General features: G+C 42.4%; 1 protein-coding gene across 1 annotated transcript in view; it reads right to left on the bottom strand.

Moving 5' to 3' along the window:
- The window catches only part of LOC144828364 (uncharacterized), a 219,813-nt gene that overhangs the window by 40,123 nt on the left and 163,781 nt on the right, over window positions 1-15,909 (bottom strand). Inside the window, exon 8 of the mRNA XM_078686480.1 lies at window positions 6,091-6,161. Coding sequence (XP_078542606.1) covers window positions 6,091-6,161 — 71 coding nt within the window. The remainder of the gene's footprint in view (window positions 1-6,090; window positions 6,162-15,909) is intronic.

Here is a 15,909-nt window from a genome sequence, read left to right on the forward strand (position 1 = left end):
TACCACCCTTCTTACTAATAGGTTCTCGCCCTTGTCACAGCTTGATGAAAATGATTGACTAGCCCAAACTGCTACTTGCACCCCGGCCAAGGAACCTAGCACCCCCGAAGAACTTGGGGCCACTATAAGGCTAATGAGCTGGAACATCGCAGGGTTACGCTCTAAGAGGGAAGATGAAAACTGGTTAAGTTTTGTCCGTACCCATGAGATTATAGCCCTACAAGAAACTTGGGACACCAATTGTAATTTGTGGGTTGATGGATATAAATCTTACTCCAAGCCCGCCTGTCCAACTACAGCGGGTAGAGCAAAGGGGGGGTTGATGTTTCTTATATCAGTTAACCTTAGTGCTTCGATAAAAATAATAGATTCAGCTTCACCAAACTGTTTAATAATTGAGCTTACCCCGGTGAATCACCCGAAGACGTTAATGATCAACTTCTATAATTCTGGTGAATGTATGCTCCCGAATGAACATTTGTGTTATTTGACACGGTTTTTAGACTTATATAAAGCTCAGTATACCACTTTTTTTAACATTATTCTTATGGGAGATTTTAACACTCATTTATGTAATCTTAACTGTCGTATAAGTGAACCCCACGGCCCCCCCATTCTGATTTACCCCATTTTGAACATACCTCCAGAGGGGAGGCACTGGAAGAACTCCTTTTACATGCAGATCTCTACGAGCCAGGCTTTTTTGATAAAGGTGAGCGGGTTGCAACTTTTGAAGCCAGAGGTTGTGAGTCTATCATTGATTACATTTTTATATCCCCTGCACTCTTAGGGATTACATTGAAGTATAATGCATCCCTTTCCCCTTTTAGTGATCACAATCCAGTGATCCTAACACTGGAAAAGGGGTTCTGTCCGGAGGTTGTTAAATCTATATTGTCAGGTCCTACCTCTATGGTTCCTAAAGACCAAGGGAGGAGATTGAAATGGTCAAAAATAGTTCCTGCTCACTTCCATGATAGTCTAAATTATAAAGTTAAGGTAGAAATCAAGGACTGTTTAGACCCTTTAAACCCGGGTAGGGATACCATTTCAGCCTTTGAAACCATCTGTAGGCAGGTCGCTACTGACCTTACTACCACTCTGACACCTAGAGTAGGACAGGTAAAAAGATGGTTTGACTCCAAATGCTCTAGGGCCCATCAAAATTTGATTAAGTCACTTAAAAGTGTCCCCCGGGATAAAATCCTTATAGCTCGTTTGAGAAAAGAATATAAACTTATCGTTTAGACACAAAAAAATGAGGTTAAAAAGATGGCTTGGGATGCCCTAACCACGCAAGAGGTCCTTAAAGACAGTTCCAAGTTTTGGACTATCGTTAATAGTCCCCTACTCACGGGGGATGAAAATGGGGCACTTGATATTAATATTTCCGATGACGAGTGGTTGACCCACTTTGAAGGCATTTATGCTAGCAACGATGGGTTTGAATCTTTCCAGGTGCCTATTAGTAACCCTCCCCTACCCGTACTAAGTTTTAATGTACAGGACGTTAGGAAGGCAATAATGGATTCTGCGAGCAATAAGGCCCCTGGACCTGACGGGGTTCCAGTAGATTTTTACAAGAGCAATGTGGAAGTTTGGGCCAATATCCTGAACAATGTTTTTAATGTTTGTGCCACGCAGGGGTTCCCTAAGTCCTGGTCAAAAGCGATTATAGTGCCTGTTTTTAAAAAAGGGCAGAGAAGTGATCCAAGGTGCTACAGGCCCATTTCCTTAATTGACTCTGCCGTAAAAATCTTAGGCAAAGTAATCCTGAATAAGGTGTCAAACTAGGTGACAGAGAATGGGATCCTGTCGGATTGCCAATACGGGTTTAGATCTGGAAGAGGCACAATGGATCAGTGCCTAAACCTATATTTATTGATAAGTAAGTTCACCATTGCTACCAAAGGCTCCATGTATATGGGATTTATGGACTTATCCACGGCTTTCGATTTAGTAAATAGATCGAGGCTGTGGACCATTCTCCTGGATATGGGTTTAGATCCCAGCTTGGTATAGTTCTTAGCTGACCTGCATCAGGACTTGTATGCGGCAGTAAGGACGTCCCATACGGGAAACTGTAAACAACTCTTTAAATCAGGTAGAGGGGTGCGACAAGGATGCATATTGGCCCCCTTCTTTTTACACTATATATAAATAATATTAATAAAATCTTAGGGGAAGCTACTTTGGACATTCCGCGTGTGGGAGGCCAACCCATCCCGGTTCTTCTATACGCGAATGACACAGTTTTATTAGCACGCACCCCACTAGGCCTACAAAGACTCCTGAACGCCTTTGGTGATTTCATGAGTTCTTTGGACCTGGTTGTTAATATAGCAAAATCACACGTGCTAACTATGGGACCCCGAAAGGATAAAGTTAGAAAATGTTATTGTAAAGGGCTGGAAGTCACCAAAGTTAAGATTTTTACTTACTTAGGAGCCTTATTCGACGACAGAGGGTCATGGGCCCCCCCAAATTTTAGCTAAACGTAACAGTGTAAGCAGGTCTTCATCTGCTATATTAAGTTTTGCTCGTCGTCTGGGTGGTAAGCCAAGTGAGGCGATCCTTGCAATCTATAAAGCTAAATGCATCGCAATAGCGGTGTATGGTGCAGGAATATGGGGGCACAAGAAAGCAGAGGGGGTTCAGCAGGCTGAAAACAAATTTTTTCGTTCCCGGCTTTCCCTACCCCAATCGTCACCTACTTTTGCTGTCCACCAGGAGCTGGGGATGGGTTATGTTTCAGATCTGATAAGCATGGCCCCTTTAATTCACTGGATCAAAACATGGCTGAACCCCGAACTCATTATGAACCGTCTGATTTTAAAGGACTGTATGCTTTTAGATAGAGCAACCAACATTCCATGGCTCTCTTACGTTAAGGAAATGTTTTATAAATTGGGGCGCCCAAAAATTTATATCAACCCGGTGGGAGTTACTAAAGCTGATGTTAGCTGGGTAAAAACACATTTTTTGTCTTTAATGGCACAGGAACGTGAGAGCGAGGAACTTAAAAAACCCATGGTAAGGGCTCATTTTCTTCTAATTACATCTCCATTTATTGAACCTTACCATAAGTCAGTAACCAAACCGTTCCATTGCTGGTTATTGATAAGGTTCCGTTTTAACTTGATCCATTTTATATTGGGGAATTATCAAGGCTGGAAGAAACCGGAGGATGCAGCACTCTGTGATTGTGATCACACCTCAATCCAAGATACCTCCCATTTTGTATTGTTCTGTGACTTGTACTCCGACTGTAGGAAAAAGTTTATTCTGCCACTTTTACGAGGAAAGGGGTTTTTACAGGTGAAACCAGCCTTAGTGTATTTGCAACTACTGGACACCCCATGGGTTATTTATAACATTGCAAACTTTTTGGTAGCTGCTGCTAGGAAGAAGAAAATTAGATGCCCTGTTTTGACCATTACATGAATGATCTTCGCATTTTTTGTGTATTTTTAACATAAAATTTGACATATATTTGTATCTTGATAATTTCTTTTAATAACATTGTTATCTATATGTATTTTTGCAATGTATTGTGATTTTGATGAACTTTTATGATTTTAATTAATCGATTAAAGTGGTTTTGAACTTGAACTTGAACTTGACAAGAAGGGTGAAAACAAGTACTCGGGACAAGCGCTCGGGTTGACGTCAGCTTTCCGCTTTTAGCCCCGTCCTTTTCAGACTGGCTTGGCCTGACTTTCTGGTGGTGTAAAAGCTTTCTTATCTTCTTTATGGGGCAAAACAGATGGCCCCATAAAGAAGATAAGAAAGCTTTTACGCCAGCAGGAAGTCAAGTCAGTCAGTCTGAAAAGGACGGGGCTAAAAGAAAAACAAGAACATCACTGGGACTTCTTCTCCAATGGCTGACCACCGTTTAGGAGGCCAGCCAATGGAGAAGAGGGGCGGGCTTAACCTCACTAGAGAAACTCACTCTATCCCATTAAGTCTCGCCAGCTCGACTGCGCATTCTTTCGCAGGCTGAGACCTAAAAAAACATTTAAAGGTGTGCCCAGTGGAGTAAGCAGAGCCTATCACTCATAATAGTAAGAAATGGCATGAGGAAGAAGATGAGTGAAAAGATAAAACAAGATAAAGCTTTAAGACAAAAAGACTGATCCAAAGACATCTAGGATGATAATGTTCAAACAATAATTTGTACTAAGAAAAAGGAGGTTTTCAACAAGGTAATGAAAAAGAATTTCAATATGAGATGGCTGAATGCTCTTGTGCATGCTCGTGTTTGTTCCTTTAGGTGAGAACAAATAACCTTCCAGGGGTAAAACAACTGAAAAAAACCCTACCAAGAAACAGGTGGCATGACATGGTACATTGACAGGACCGGTCTGCCAGCATGTGATATGTCTGGTTTATGGATTGCAATGCTTGAATTCTGCCTGGATCAGAATGTTTGGGGAGATGGCGCATGGATTTAGGGAGCTGGCAACTCTGATCATTTTGCACTTCACACAGCGAGCCACAATGCTGATCACAACTGTAGAAAATGTAGAGTCACTAAACGACTTAGTGTATTCGACTGGCAGGCCCCTACCCAGTCCTGGCGTGTGTGCTTATCCAAAGTCTTGGTGCCATGCCATTTGGAAGACCTAGACAGGATTTGGTGTAGGAGTTTTTACAGCCTGTTTGTAATTGGTTCCCCAAGAGGGGGTAGGGTGAGGAGCATGTGGAGAAAAGGGATGGTTCAACGATGTAGTCTCACAAGCTGTGCATTTCTTGCCACCACATGACAAGGTTCGTTACTTTCCCCTTTGATCAGAGAGTTTCTCCAGGCTAAGGAAGCTGCAGAGACCAAACAATAGGGTAGTCTGGAGGCCTTGCGCGAATAACAACCAAAGAACCTCATGTGTCCTCCTGCTCCTGATACTTCTCACCAAGTACATGTAGGACCCAGTAAGGGCAGAGACAGTATTTACCAAATATGAGTGTGCAAGTGGCGTGTGTGTCTTCAGACTGTCCTGAAAAGTATGAGTGTCCTTCACCTTCAATTGAGATACCCATCATGTTCCCCTCACAGGCTGGGCAATGGAGTAATAGACTTCACAAAAATTGTTTGGACCCTGTATTACACTGCATCCCACACGTATGCCAGTATGCCCCACCACCTCTAACGCTTAGGTCCTAAAACAGTCCTGGCCGGCATGGCTCATGGGTGGGGGGGGTGGTCGCGGGTGCTGGGGTGCAATACGGGGAGTGGTTGTGTGGGGGGGTTAAATAATAATTGAAAAACATACCTTTACCAGGTCCCGCGTTTTCCAAGCTCCGGCTCCTGCTTTCCTGCCTCCGCAGGAACAGGGAGCAGGAAGGATTCCTCCCCCTCCCGTAAGCCAATGGCAATGCTGCAATGGCAGCGTTGTGATTGGCTGGGACGCCGACCGCACAGGCGTCTATGGAGAGGCCATTCTCCCCATGTAGGCTGCATGCACATGACTGGTTTGGTCGGCCTCAGAGGGCTGACCAAACATTCAGGGTCTGCAACATTGGGCTAGCCAACTCCTCCCCTGCCCTCGAGCAGGACTGCCCACCCACCTGCCCCCAACCAAACTCTTCTTCTGCTTTCTTGCAGTGTGAGAAGCAGAAACATAAAATGGTATTTCATAATACCATTTTATGTTTCTGCTTCTCGCACTGCAAGAAAGCAGTGGGGTAACGCCCCTCCGCCCACATGGCGGAGCCGCCTCTGTCTAAAACCCACAAGGTTACTGTCTTTCCTCACCTCCAGCCCTTGAAACCTAAAACACTTCACACTCGTATGCCGCAGCATCGCCTCTGACACTTACAGCCTGATTTAGAGTTCGCTGGCCGGTTTCCTCCGTCATAATGGTGACGGATATCCCGTCCGCCGAAATATAATTCCATAGGATGTAATGTGATTTATATTTTAGTGGATGGATATCCTTCATCATTGTGAGGGAGTAATCCGTCTGTTGAGGTCTAAATCAGGCTCTCAGGCTCTACAGCCCTAGTGTTAGTGGCTCTCCAGGTCTCCACCTCAGATCTGCCCCACTCCCCGCCAGGGCTAAAACTCCATAAGCTAGTATGCTGCCAACTCACCTCTGCATCCCCGGCTTTGCTGATTTCAATCTCCACCATCTTCTGGCGTGCCTTGAAGTTGGAATCTACATCTGCAGTAAATAAATTAACAAAAGGAATTGATATTTGACATGGATGCGAATAAACTGCCTGATAGAAATGTAGATTTTCACTTTTGATGTTAAATGATATTTTTGCCTAATGTGTATATGAATAGGCCTTTTATTTTAATATACTTTTGTATAATAAAGGATGAAGAGTCTATAGAAATGTGTTCACTCTACTTGCATGTTTGTTGTCTTTCTTTGGGAGATGATCTAAGTTTACGAATCTTGGTTGATTTTGATACATTGCAGCCCCCTTTGTTGATTTATTGGTTAGGAAGAAGGTCAAAGGTAACTGAGCTAAAAGGGTTTGGAGCTGAGCGCAGAGCCACGTCATCTGAATATCCTCTCATCATATCCGCAGCTAAGAGACATGCACACAATTTCCCAGATACTGGTAAATGAAATGAGTAAACCGCCAACTTTCACACCACGCCAACAACAGCTTGCAAAAATCTATTGGGTAAAGGCAGAGTCAGTCACCTCTGAAAGACGGCAATTCAACAGAAGCATTAGGTAACCAGTGGTCGAAGTGAGGGGGGGTCTGAGGGGCACGACATGCCCTCACTTTTTTGATTTTAGAAAATCGTTCGCCTATTTTTGTGAAAAGACAATCGTCCAGAGACAGTTACTTCCATCAGCTGAAATGCTTCAGCTGAAGTGTAAGGCTGGAAGTCTCCTGTGATGTGAATCAAAGAGAGGGGCAGACAGCTAAACAAGTCTTCATGCCAGGGTATCTGCTTGCCTGAAAGAAATGTAAATGTGCACAACTGGTTAATCTGAAAACGTAAATGCTGTGTTGAAGCCGGTATTGCCTTTAATCGATGGCGTCACTTGAAGCTTCCCGATGACACATTTATTATTTTTGAGTGGTATTGTATGGGAGCTACCAGCTAAGCTGTGACGTGTGCTTTTAAGAGACAGTTATTAAAAAAATTGCACTACCTACAGTCTGGATATTACTAAAATCAGTATTTGGAAGTACTTTTTTTAATCTTAAACCTTTTTGCGCATTTTGTAGCAGCCTATCTTATACCGGCTGCAGTGCGCGTTTTTAAATAATGGCTAACATGTTCACTGTGCTTTCTGTCGAAGACTGGGACCTAGTAGCACTAAACACACACAAGCCACTGCACCAACCTGGATTCAATTCTAGAGCTTTCTGTTACAGTGCATTAACTAGTTGAGGTTTCATAATGTACGATAGTGCATTTCCTACTGATTAACATTACATGCATTTGATTTTCATATAAGCTGTGCCTGTGCGTTATTTTATATGTAGTCACCTGAATGTGAAAGATGGAAAAGTTACAGAATATTTTGGGTTTTTAGCCACGCCTTGACCATAACCCCACGCTCATTCACTCCGCCTTCATTTCATGCTGCATCACAGTTCCCATACTATTTTAAATGCACTTCGACCGCTGGAGGTAACCGCTCCTTCAGTCCATGCAGTCTATGCCCACGTCAGTTGGTCTTTTCACACTCCTTTGATCCAAGCAGTCGTTGCCCACTCGTAGCGCCAAAAAAGGAGCCCTGCCTCCACGGCAGAAATCAATGTAGTGGTCGGGAGGTTGACACTTTCAAAATGTGCCCAGTTTTTCTGTTTAACAAGGAAGAGTGACTTAGTTCTAAAATAGTTTCATCTCTTGGAATTCTTTTCTTTCTGAATCTAAATTAACTTCATTAATATTTATTATGTGTGGGTAAAGTTAAGTTCTGAAAAAGTAACATGCAAAAAGTATATGTGGTATCCGACTCATCCCGAGACCCGACCTGATCCAAGATATCAAGGTTTTGCGAGGGATCAGTGGAAATCCGCTAGATATAACATTATGTACGGAAGCAAGAGAAAAATGACATTTGTAGACAAAGTAAAGAATTACTTCAAGAAAGACAAACCCATCAAAACTAGAGAAGGAGTTATCATTCCACCACCTAATACTCCCGCATCATTTATGTTGTTTGACAGAGGCTACCATGCTTGCGTATGGTTGGAAAATTGGGTGGAATATACTAAAGATGACGGAATTTTAGCATGTCCCTTAGAAGGTACTTTTAACGGAAGAATTTTGTTCAATCTGAGAACCCGAATGAATGATTTACATCCCAGACCTAGACTAACGCAATATGAGGCATTAGAAGAATGGGAAATAGAGGCTTTTCAGCGAGACAGACCCAGAATTGACAAAGGGTTAGCTAAATTTTATCCGAAGGTACAAAAAGAGACCCGAGAAAAAAGAATGAAAGAATCGAGACAGAACATGATGGTAGAAGGACTGTACCCTGTAATAACAGTAGAAGAGCCCATGGGAGGGAAAAGGACAGAGAAAACAAAGCATTTAATGACCAGTGGTGATTCAGACGATGATTATCTAGAGGATTTGTTAATGAAGACTCCACCACCTTATAATGAGGAACCTAGATCCCTAAGTACGAGAAACCCATTCCTGAAACCTAATTACGGTGAGGGACCGAGTATGACAAATCCAAGTGCCCCGAATTATAACCCTCCTTTGATTCCGCAGATAGTACATGAAACCTCCATGGATAAGGTACTGCAGGATAGAGAACGAGAGGCTTTGGTTAAACAAAGGACAGAACTAATTCAGAAAATCTCCCAAATAAATACCAGTCCTGAAGCTCTGACAATTCCAGTAACTATTGGCCCAGTTGTTCCTTTGTACGGGGATAAGCAAAGTAGTCCGAAAACTCCAATTATAACCCCATCTGTAGTTCAGCCAAGAAAAGAGCCCTTAATAGTAGATGATCAGGCAAGTGAATGTGAATCTGTGATTTCCTTGATGGATTTACCGATAAGGGAACCAGAAGGGAGTTCACAGAGAAAGAACACTCCTTTTAGTTCAAGAGAAGTGCAAATTGAGTCATCTTCTGGTACAAGAAGTGCCACAGTGGTGACTCCTGAAGAAATTGACAGATGGACTCGAGAATTAGAGAAACCAAATACTCAGCCAAAACCATTAATATAAACTGAGAATAGAATTGGAAGAACTGATGGCTGGGAATGTGGGTTTGGACAGACTAAACACCCTTAGTGAAGAAGAATTGTTATTCATTTGTAAAAGTCTTACCCGTAATACCAGAGTGTACCATGAGAAATTAATGGACACTGCAGCTAGCATGGGAATAGACATTAGCCGATCGAAAGTGTTGCAAAAACCCTACAGAGCAGAATTCTCAGACAAAGATTTAGAGAACATGAATGTGTCAGGGAAAAAGGTACAGATCAGAGAATTGCTAAACCTGTTACAAAAATGGGGAGATTTAGAAAAATGGAAAGCCCGGTGGGCCAAGAAAAAGGAAGATAGTAGATCAAAGCAAATGACATCCGAATATGTTTTAAAAGAAACAGAAAAGGTGGAAAAATTATATCCTATGCGAGAAGAGCCAGGTGGAGGATATGTACATGTTCCATGGTCCCGACAGGATATTGTGTCCTTTACGAATGACTTCCCAAAATTACGAGAAAAACCTGTAGAATGGTACAGACAGGTCGAGAGATTTGGGAAAGTTCAAAAATGTCTTCTGAAAGATCTAGATGGCTTCTTTGACATTGCAGTCCCTGTAGATTTATGGACAGAATGTACAATTGCTATTGATTGGCCTAGTGAAGAGTTCCCTAGAGACCCAAAGACAGGGGCTCCTTCAGGAGATGTGATGAGGAAGTACAACCAGGTAATGTTGTATCTGAAAGGAATGGTGCCTGCAAAGGAAACTGATTGGACCCGAATAGACAGAACTACTCAGAATAGAGATGAAACTGTGCATTCATACTATGAGCGACTGTTACAAGTGTTCAAGACATACAGTGGCCTGGATAACATAGAAATGAAGGACATGACCCACTTCATATATCAATTTGTGTTAGGGTTAAGGCCTGAAATTTCACAGTGGATCAAAGACAATAAAATCTGCTGACAAGCTAAACCAATTGATGAAGTCCTGAAGTATGCTAAGTACTGTGAAGATGAGCTGGAAAATAAATGGAACAAATTAAAGGAAAAGGTCATGTGGGCACAGGTAAAATTAGCAGAGCACAAGGAACAGCAGTTAAGCAAAATGACTAGTAATCAGAGTCAGGGCCCTGGGGGTGGGGGAAAGCCCAGAGTAAAAATGAGCAGAGAAGAGGCACGAAAGAAGTTTCCCTGTCACGGGTGCGGAAAGATAGGACACTGGAGAGACGAGTGTAAGGCTGTGCAGAATGGTAATGTGCAAATTAATGATTTAAATCCACAGACGCAGAATGAAACACCACGGAAGACCCAGCAGCAGGTAAAACAGAATCAGTTGCCTCGTGCACCTAGGCTAAATTATAGGAGCAAAGCACAACAGGGTGAAGACACCGAAGTTTGGGAAGGAAGGGAGGATAGAAATGCAGCAACTTCACAATTTCTGTTAAATGACACATTTCTCTGCGATGACACCTACTGACGGTGCCTGAGGGGGGAGGACGAGGAGTGCGTACTTGGCGCATCCTTGCCGGTGGACCAGTCAGGACCATACATTGAAGGAAAGGTTGAAGGAAATGACGTCACCTTTCTGTTGGACACTGGTGCTACATGTTCTACTGTGAGAACAGCAGACGTTCCAAACCTACACCTCTCGGAAGAAGCGATCCAAGTAGTGGGCGTTTCTAATCAGCTAATTAGTACCCCAGTTACAGAACCTATGGAGATTAAAATTGGGAATTTTAAAGAAATGCATAGATTTGTTGTTTGTGATTCCAGTCCTGTAAACCTACTAGGACGAGATTTGTTGTGCAAAATGAACTGCACTATCTTTTGCACTCCAAATGGCGTCGAAATTCAAGCCCCAGTTGAAGATGGAATTTACAAATTAATGTTAGCAGGACCCGACTCAGAAATTAAAAGACTGACAGTACAAGATTTACCTGAAGAACTCCAAGAGACAGTGAAACCGGAAGTATGGGATTTTACTGGAAAAGATGTAGGATTAATGGCAAATGCTGACCCAATTAAAATAGCTATAAAAGAAAATGCAGTCTACCCAAATACTAAACAGTATAAAATGAGTGCAGAAGTCAAGGCAGGAGTTGCTATCGAAATCAAACGATTGCTAGAAGCAGGCATATTGCAAGAAGTGTTGAGCAGTCCTTGTAACTCACCGATAATGGGCATAAAGAAACCGAGTGGAAAGTACAGGATCGTACAGGACCTGCGCAAGGTTAATAAAATTGTCGTTCCTTGCTGTCCTGTCGTGCCAAACCCTGCAGTGATTCTATACCAAATACTGTGGAATGCTGGATGGTTTACCGTCATTGACTTATGTCATGCATTCTTTTCAATTCCATTGCATCCAGACAGCAAATTTCTTTTCTCATTTGAATTTGACAGTCATGTATATGTCTGGAATCGTATTCCTCAGGGGTACACGGAGAGTCCTTCGATTTTTAATCACATTTTGAAAAAGTGCCTTGAAACTCTGGTATTGCCCAGAAAATCAGTCCTGGTGCAATATATAGACGACCTCTTGGTGGCGTCTAAGAGCAGGAAAGACTGTGTTGTCGACACCATTGCCTTACTGAACCATTTAGGTGAAGGAGGACATAAAGTATCACCAGACAAACTGCAGTTCTGTACCTCATCTGTGAAATATCTGGGGCACCAGATGGAGAGAGGTATCAGGAAAGTTACCACGGAAAGAATTAAAATAATTCGAAACATGGAATTGCCCAATACCCAGAAAGAAATCTGAATGTTTCTTGGAGTTGTAGGATACTGTAGGCAGTGGATTGTGGGATTTGCAGTCCTAGCAAGACCATTGATAAAGATGACAAAGAAAGGAGCAAAAGATCCTGTGGAATGGGATGACGAAAGCATGACTGCTTTTGTGAAACTGCGAGAGTGTCTGTGTACTGCTCCTGCATTAGGAATGCCTGACTATTCGAAAGAATTTGTACTATTTTGTGACACCCGAGACCATTGTGCACTTTCAGTCCTGACCCAAATTCATGGTTTAACCCGACGTCCAGTGGCATATTTTTCTTCCACATTGGACCCAGTAGCAGCTGGATTACCTGGATGTTTGAAAGCTGTAGCTGCAACATGGACAAGTCTAGAGCAGAGTGAGTCCATTGTTATGGGACATCCAGTAACTGTGTATGTTCCACATTCTGTTGTAAGTTTGCTGACAAGAACAAAGACTCAGTATCTCACACCAAGTCGGCTGACTAAATATGAGAGAATCCTTGTAGGTGCAGGAAACGTGACAATTGCTCAATGTAATATTCTGAATCCAGCCACCTTACTTCAAATTCATTTTCAGCAGAAGTGAGGGAAGAAATTGAACATGATTGCATTGATTTGACTGAGTTTAGTACAAAACTACGCCCAGACATAAAGGAAGCACCCTTAACTGACGAAGATTATGAGTTATTTGTATATGGCTCGTGTCTGAGACATGAGGAGGGAGGCCTAAGAGCTGCTTATTCAGTATGCACAGTGGGAGGTCCAGTGGAAGCATCCTATTTACATGGAGTCAAGTCTGCACAAGTAGCTGAATTGGTTGCCTTGACAAGAGCTTGCAAATTTGGGAAGAACTCGAAGATAACCATATATACTGATTGCCAGTATGGTTATGGGGTTGTGCATGCCTTTGGCCAATTATGGATGCAAAGGGAGTTCCTGACTTCATCAGGCACCCCTATCAGAAATGGGAAATATGTACAGGATCTACTGGAATCAATCCAGTTACCAAAAGAATTGGCTGTGGTCATGTGTGCTGCTCACAAATCTGGCAACGACACTGTGACAGCAGGTAATCGATATGCTGACCAGTTAGCCCAACATTGTGCAAAATACAAAATGGCAATTAATAAAAAGGAGGGGGGAAACGGAAACAGCTGCCAACTTATGATGCTAGAAGGAAGAAATACATGGGAGGAAGTGAGAGATTTACAGGATGCAGCAGAGGCAAAGGAAAAGGAAAATTGGAGGAAATTTGGTTGTCAGAGGAGAAATGAAGATGGTGTCATTGTTTACCTTGATGGTATGCCTGTGTTGCAAGACTGTCTGCTTGCTCCTATGGCTAGATTGATACATGGAGACACACATTTAGGCAGAGACGCCATGATTCGTATGTTCCGACAGACATGGTTCAATTCGAAATTCAGAAACGTAGCAGAGGCACTCTGCCAAAGGTGCCTGATTTGTCAACAATTTAACCCTGGAAAGAAAACATAGTGTTACCAGGAAAGATTGGAAAGGCAGAAGGCCCTTTTATTAGACTACAACTTGACTTCATTCAGTTACCCCCTTGTCGAGGAATGAAATACCTACTTGTCATAGTCTGCCTGTTTTCAAAATGGGTGGAGGCATACCCTGCACGTAGAAATGACATCATTACAGTAGCCAAATTATTACATAGAAAACTCATACCTAGGTACGGATTTCCAGTGACAATTGAATCAGACAGAGGAAGTCATTTCTAAAATGAAATAATAAAACAGATTTGTGAAGCATTCAAAATCACGCAAAAACTGCACTGTGCATATCACCCAGAGGCTTCTGGAGTGGTAGAACAACTGAATGGCACAATTAAAGCAAGATTGGGAAAAATGTGTGAATACACTCAATTGGAATGGCCTGATGCTTTGCCACTTGTGTTGATGGGACTCAGAAGTATTCCAGACCGGAACACAGGCTTGAGTCCCCATGAGATACTAATGGGAAGAGCAATGGGGCAAGCATGGGTGCCAGGATACAAACTGATAAGCATATCTGATGATTTGGTACTAGAATACTGCAAAGAACTGGCTGACCAAGTGCGTTCTATCTCTCACCAGGTTGGGGAAGACGCTGTCGCCAGGCCAACAACTCCAGCAGGTGACCTGAATCCAGGTGACTGGGTCGTAATTAAGAAACATACTCGGAAAAATTGTCTTGCACCAAGGTGGGGTAAGGCACGCCAGGTAATTCTGGTGACCACCACGGCTGTAAAGTGTGCAGGAGTACCTCGCTGGATCCATGCCAGCCATACGAAGAAAGTGACTGAACCTGAACAAACTGAGGTTGAAGGTTGTGCAGCTGAGGAGTCCCAAGATATCGGTCCTGCAGTAGCTGAAGAAGAACAACCGAGCTCCAGTCAAGAAGATTGGGTCCCAATAATCGACCTGACCATAGATCCTATACGAACTAGAAGGCAAATCTATTTAGATAGACAGTGGGATAGTGAGGACGAGACAGGTGAAGAGGAAGATACTCAGATCATCGAAATCCAAGTCAAATCTGATTCTGAGGAGGACCAGATAGGGAGAGAACAGATAATTGACACTCCACCAAGAACTCCTGAGCCAGAAGAGGGACAGATAGAAATTAGGGTGGAAGTTCAAGCAGCAGAAGAAAATCAAAAGTTTGAAGTGCTTGAACAGAATCAGATAGGACTAGACAATTGTGTTCAGGAAGAAGAAATCAAAACAAACCAAAGTCAAAATCAGCATACACCTGAACAAGGCCAGTTTAGTGACCAGGCAGAAGAAAATGAGGAAAGACCTGGACCTAGCCAGTTAGGGGAAAATACAGAAGACGAACTTGAACCAAATGTAGTATACTAACTAGTGAATTCTATAGAAGAGGACCTTTACAGTATTACTACTCAAACTTTGATGTGATATTTTCTGAACTTCCTGTGCGAAGAAACCTGAACCCTGTACATACAACTAGAGATGTAGCAAAATACATGAGTGATTATTTTCTAACTGTAGGTAAAATAAATATAGATGACGCACACAAAGATAACTTGACCTGTTCATTACACGAAAAAGAGAAAATGTTTCTAAACATGGTAGAGAAAAGAAGAGAAAGTTTCCAAAAGAAAGCAAAAGACAAAAATCAGAAAACCCCTAAATGGGCTGAAAGCATAGAGAGCACCTCAAATGGTGGGGCTAATGCTGCTATGTTGCTGGATTTCGAAAAGAAAGGGAAACTCTGTCTTCAAAGAGAAAGAACCAGTTATTATAACAATATATTCATTGGTTCCAGTGAATGCGAGCACAATTACAAGGTAATTGGGGGTTGGGGTTTCAAAGATGGGTCAGAGCCTGTGTTTCCTGGAATTTATTATATATGTGGGAACAAGGCTTATTTCAAATTGCCCGACCATTGATACGGAAGCTGTTACTTTGGTATTGTCTTCCCAAAGATATACCATGTGGGGAAAATCACTGGAAGCACTGAAAAGACTAATGAATTAGTACGTACTAAAAGAGAAAGTGTTGGTGAAATAGTAGGTGATATTTTTAGTGCATTGATACCTACAGTTGGAGTGGCTCTGAATACACACAGAATTTGCAAATTGTCAACAGTAGTAGATCGGTTATCAACTGACACTGCTGGAGGTTTTCTGAAGGTCAATACCGAATTGGTTGCGGTCAGATCAATGGTTTTACAAAACAGACTTGCTCTTGATACATTATTGGTAAAAGAGGGCGGAGTCTGCAGAATGTTGAAAGCGCAACATTGTTGCACTTACATACCTGACAAAAGTGTGGAGATCAAAGGGTATGTGAGGAACATTACTAATTTGGAAAAAGAGCTTAAACCACTTGAGGTTGACAGTGCCTGGAAGAGACTTACTGATGGTCTCTCCGCTGTAGGTAGTTGGTTTTCTAACCTAGGTAAAAGTCTTGTAAGCAAAATACTGATGCCAATAGCGGGAATAGGTTTAGTAGTGTTCATAATATTAATTTGTTGCAAAT

This window comes from Lissotriton helveticus, chromosome 1_1 (assembly GCF_964261635.1).
Source record: "Lissotriton helveticus chromosome 1_1, aLisHel1.1, whole genome shotgun sequence".
NCBI lineage: Eukaryota > Metazoa > Chordata > Amphibia > Caudata > Salamandridae > Lissotriton > Lissotriton helveticus.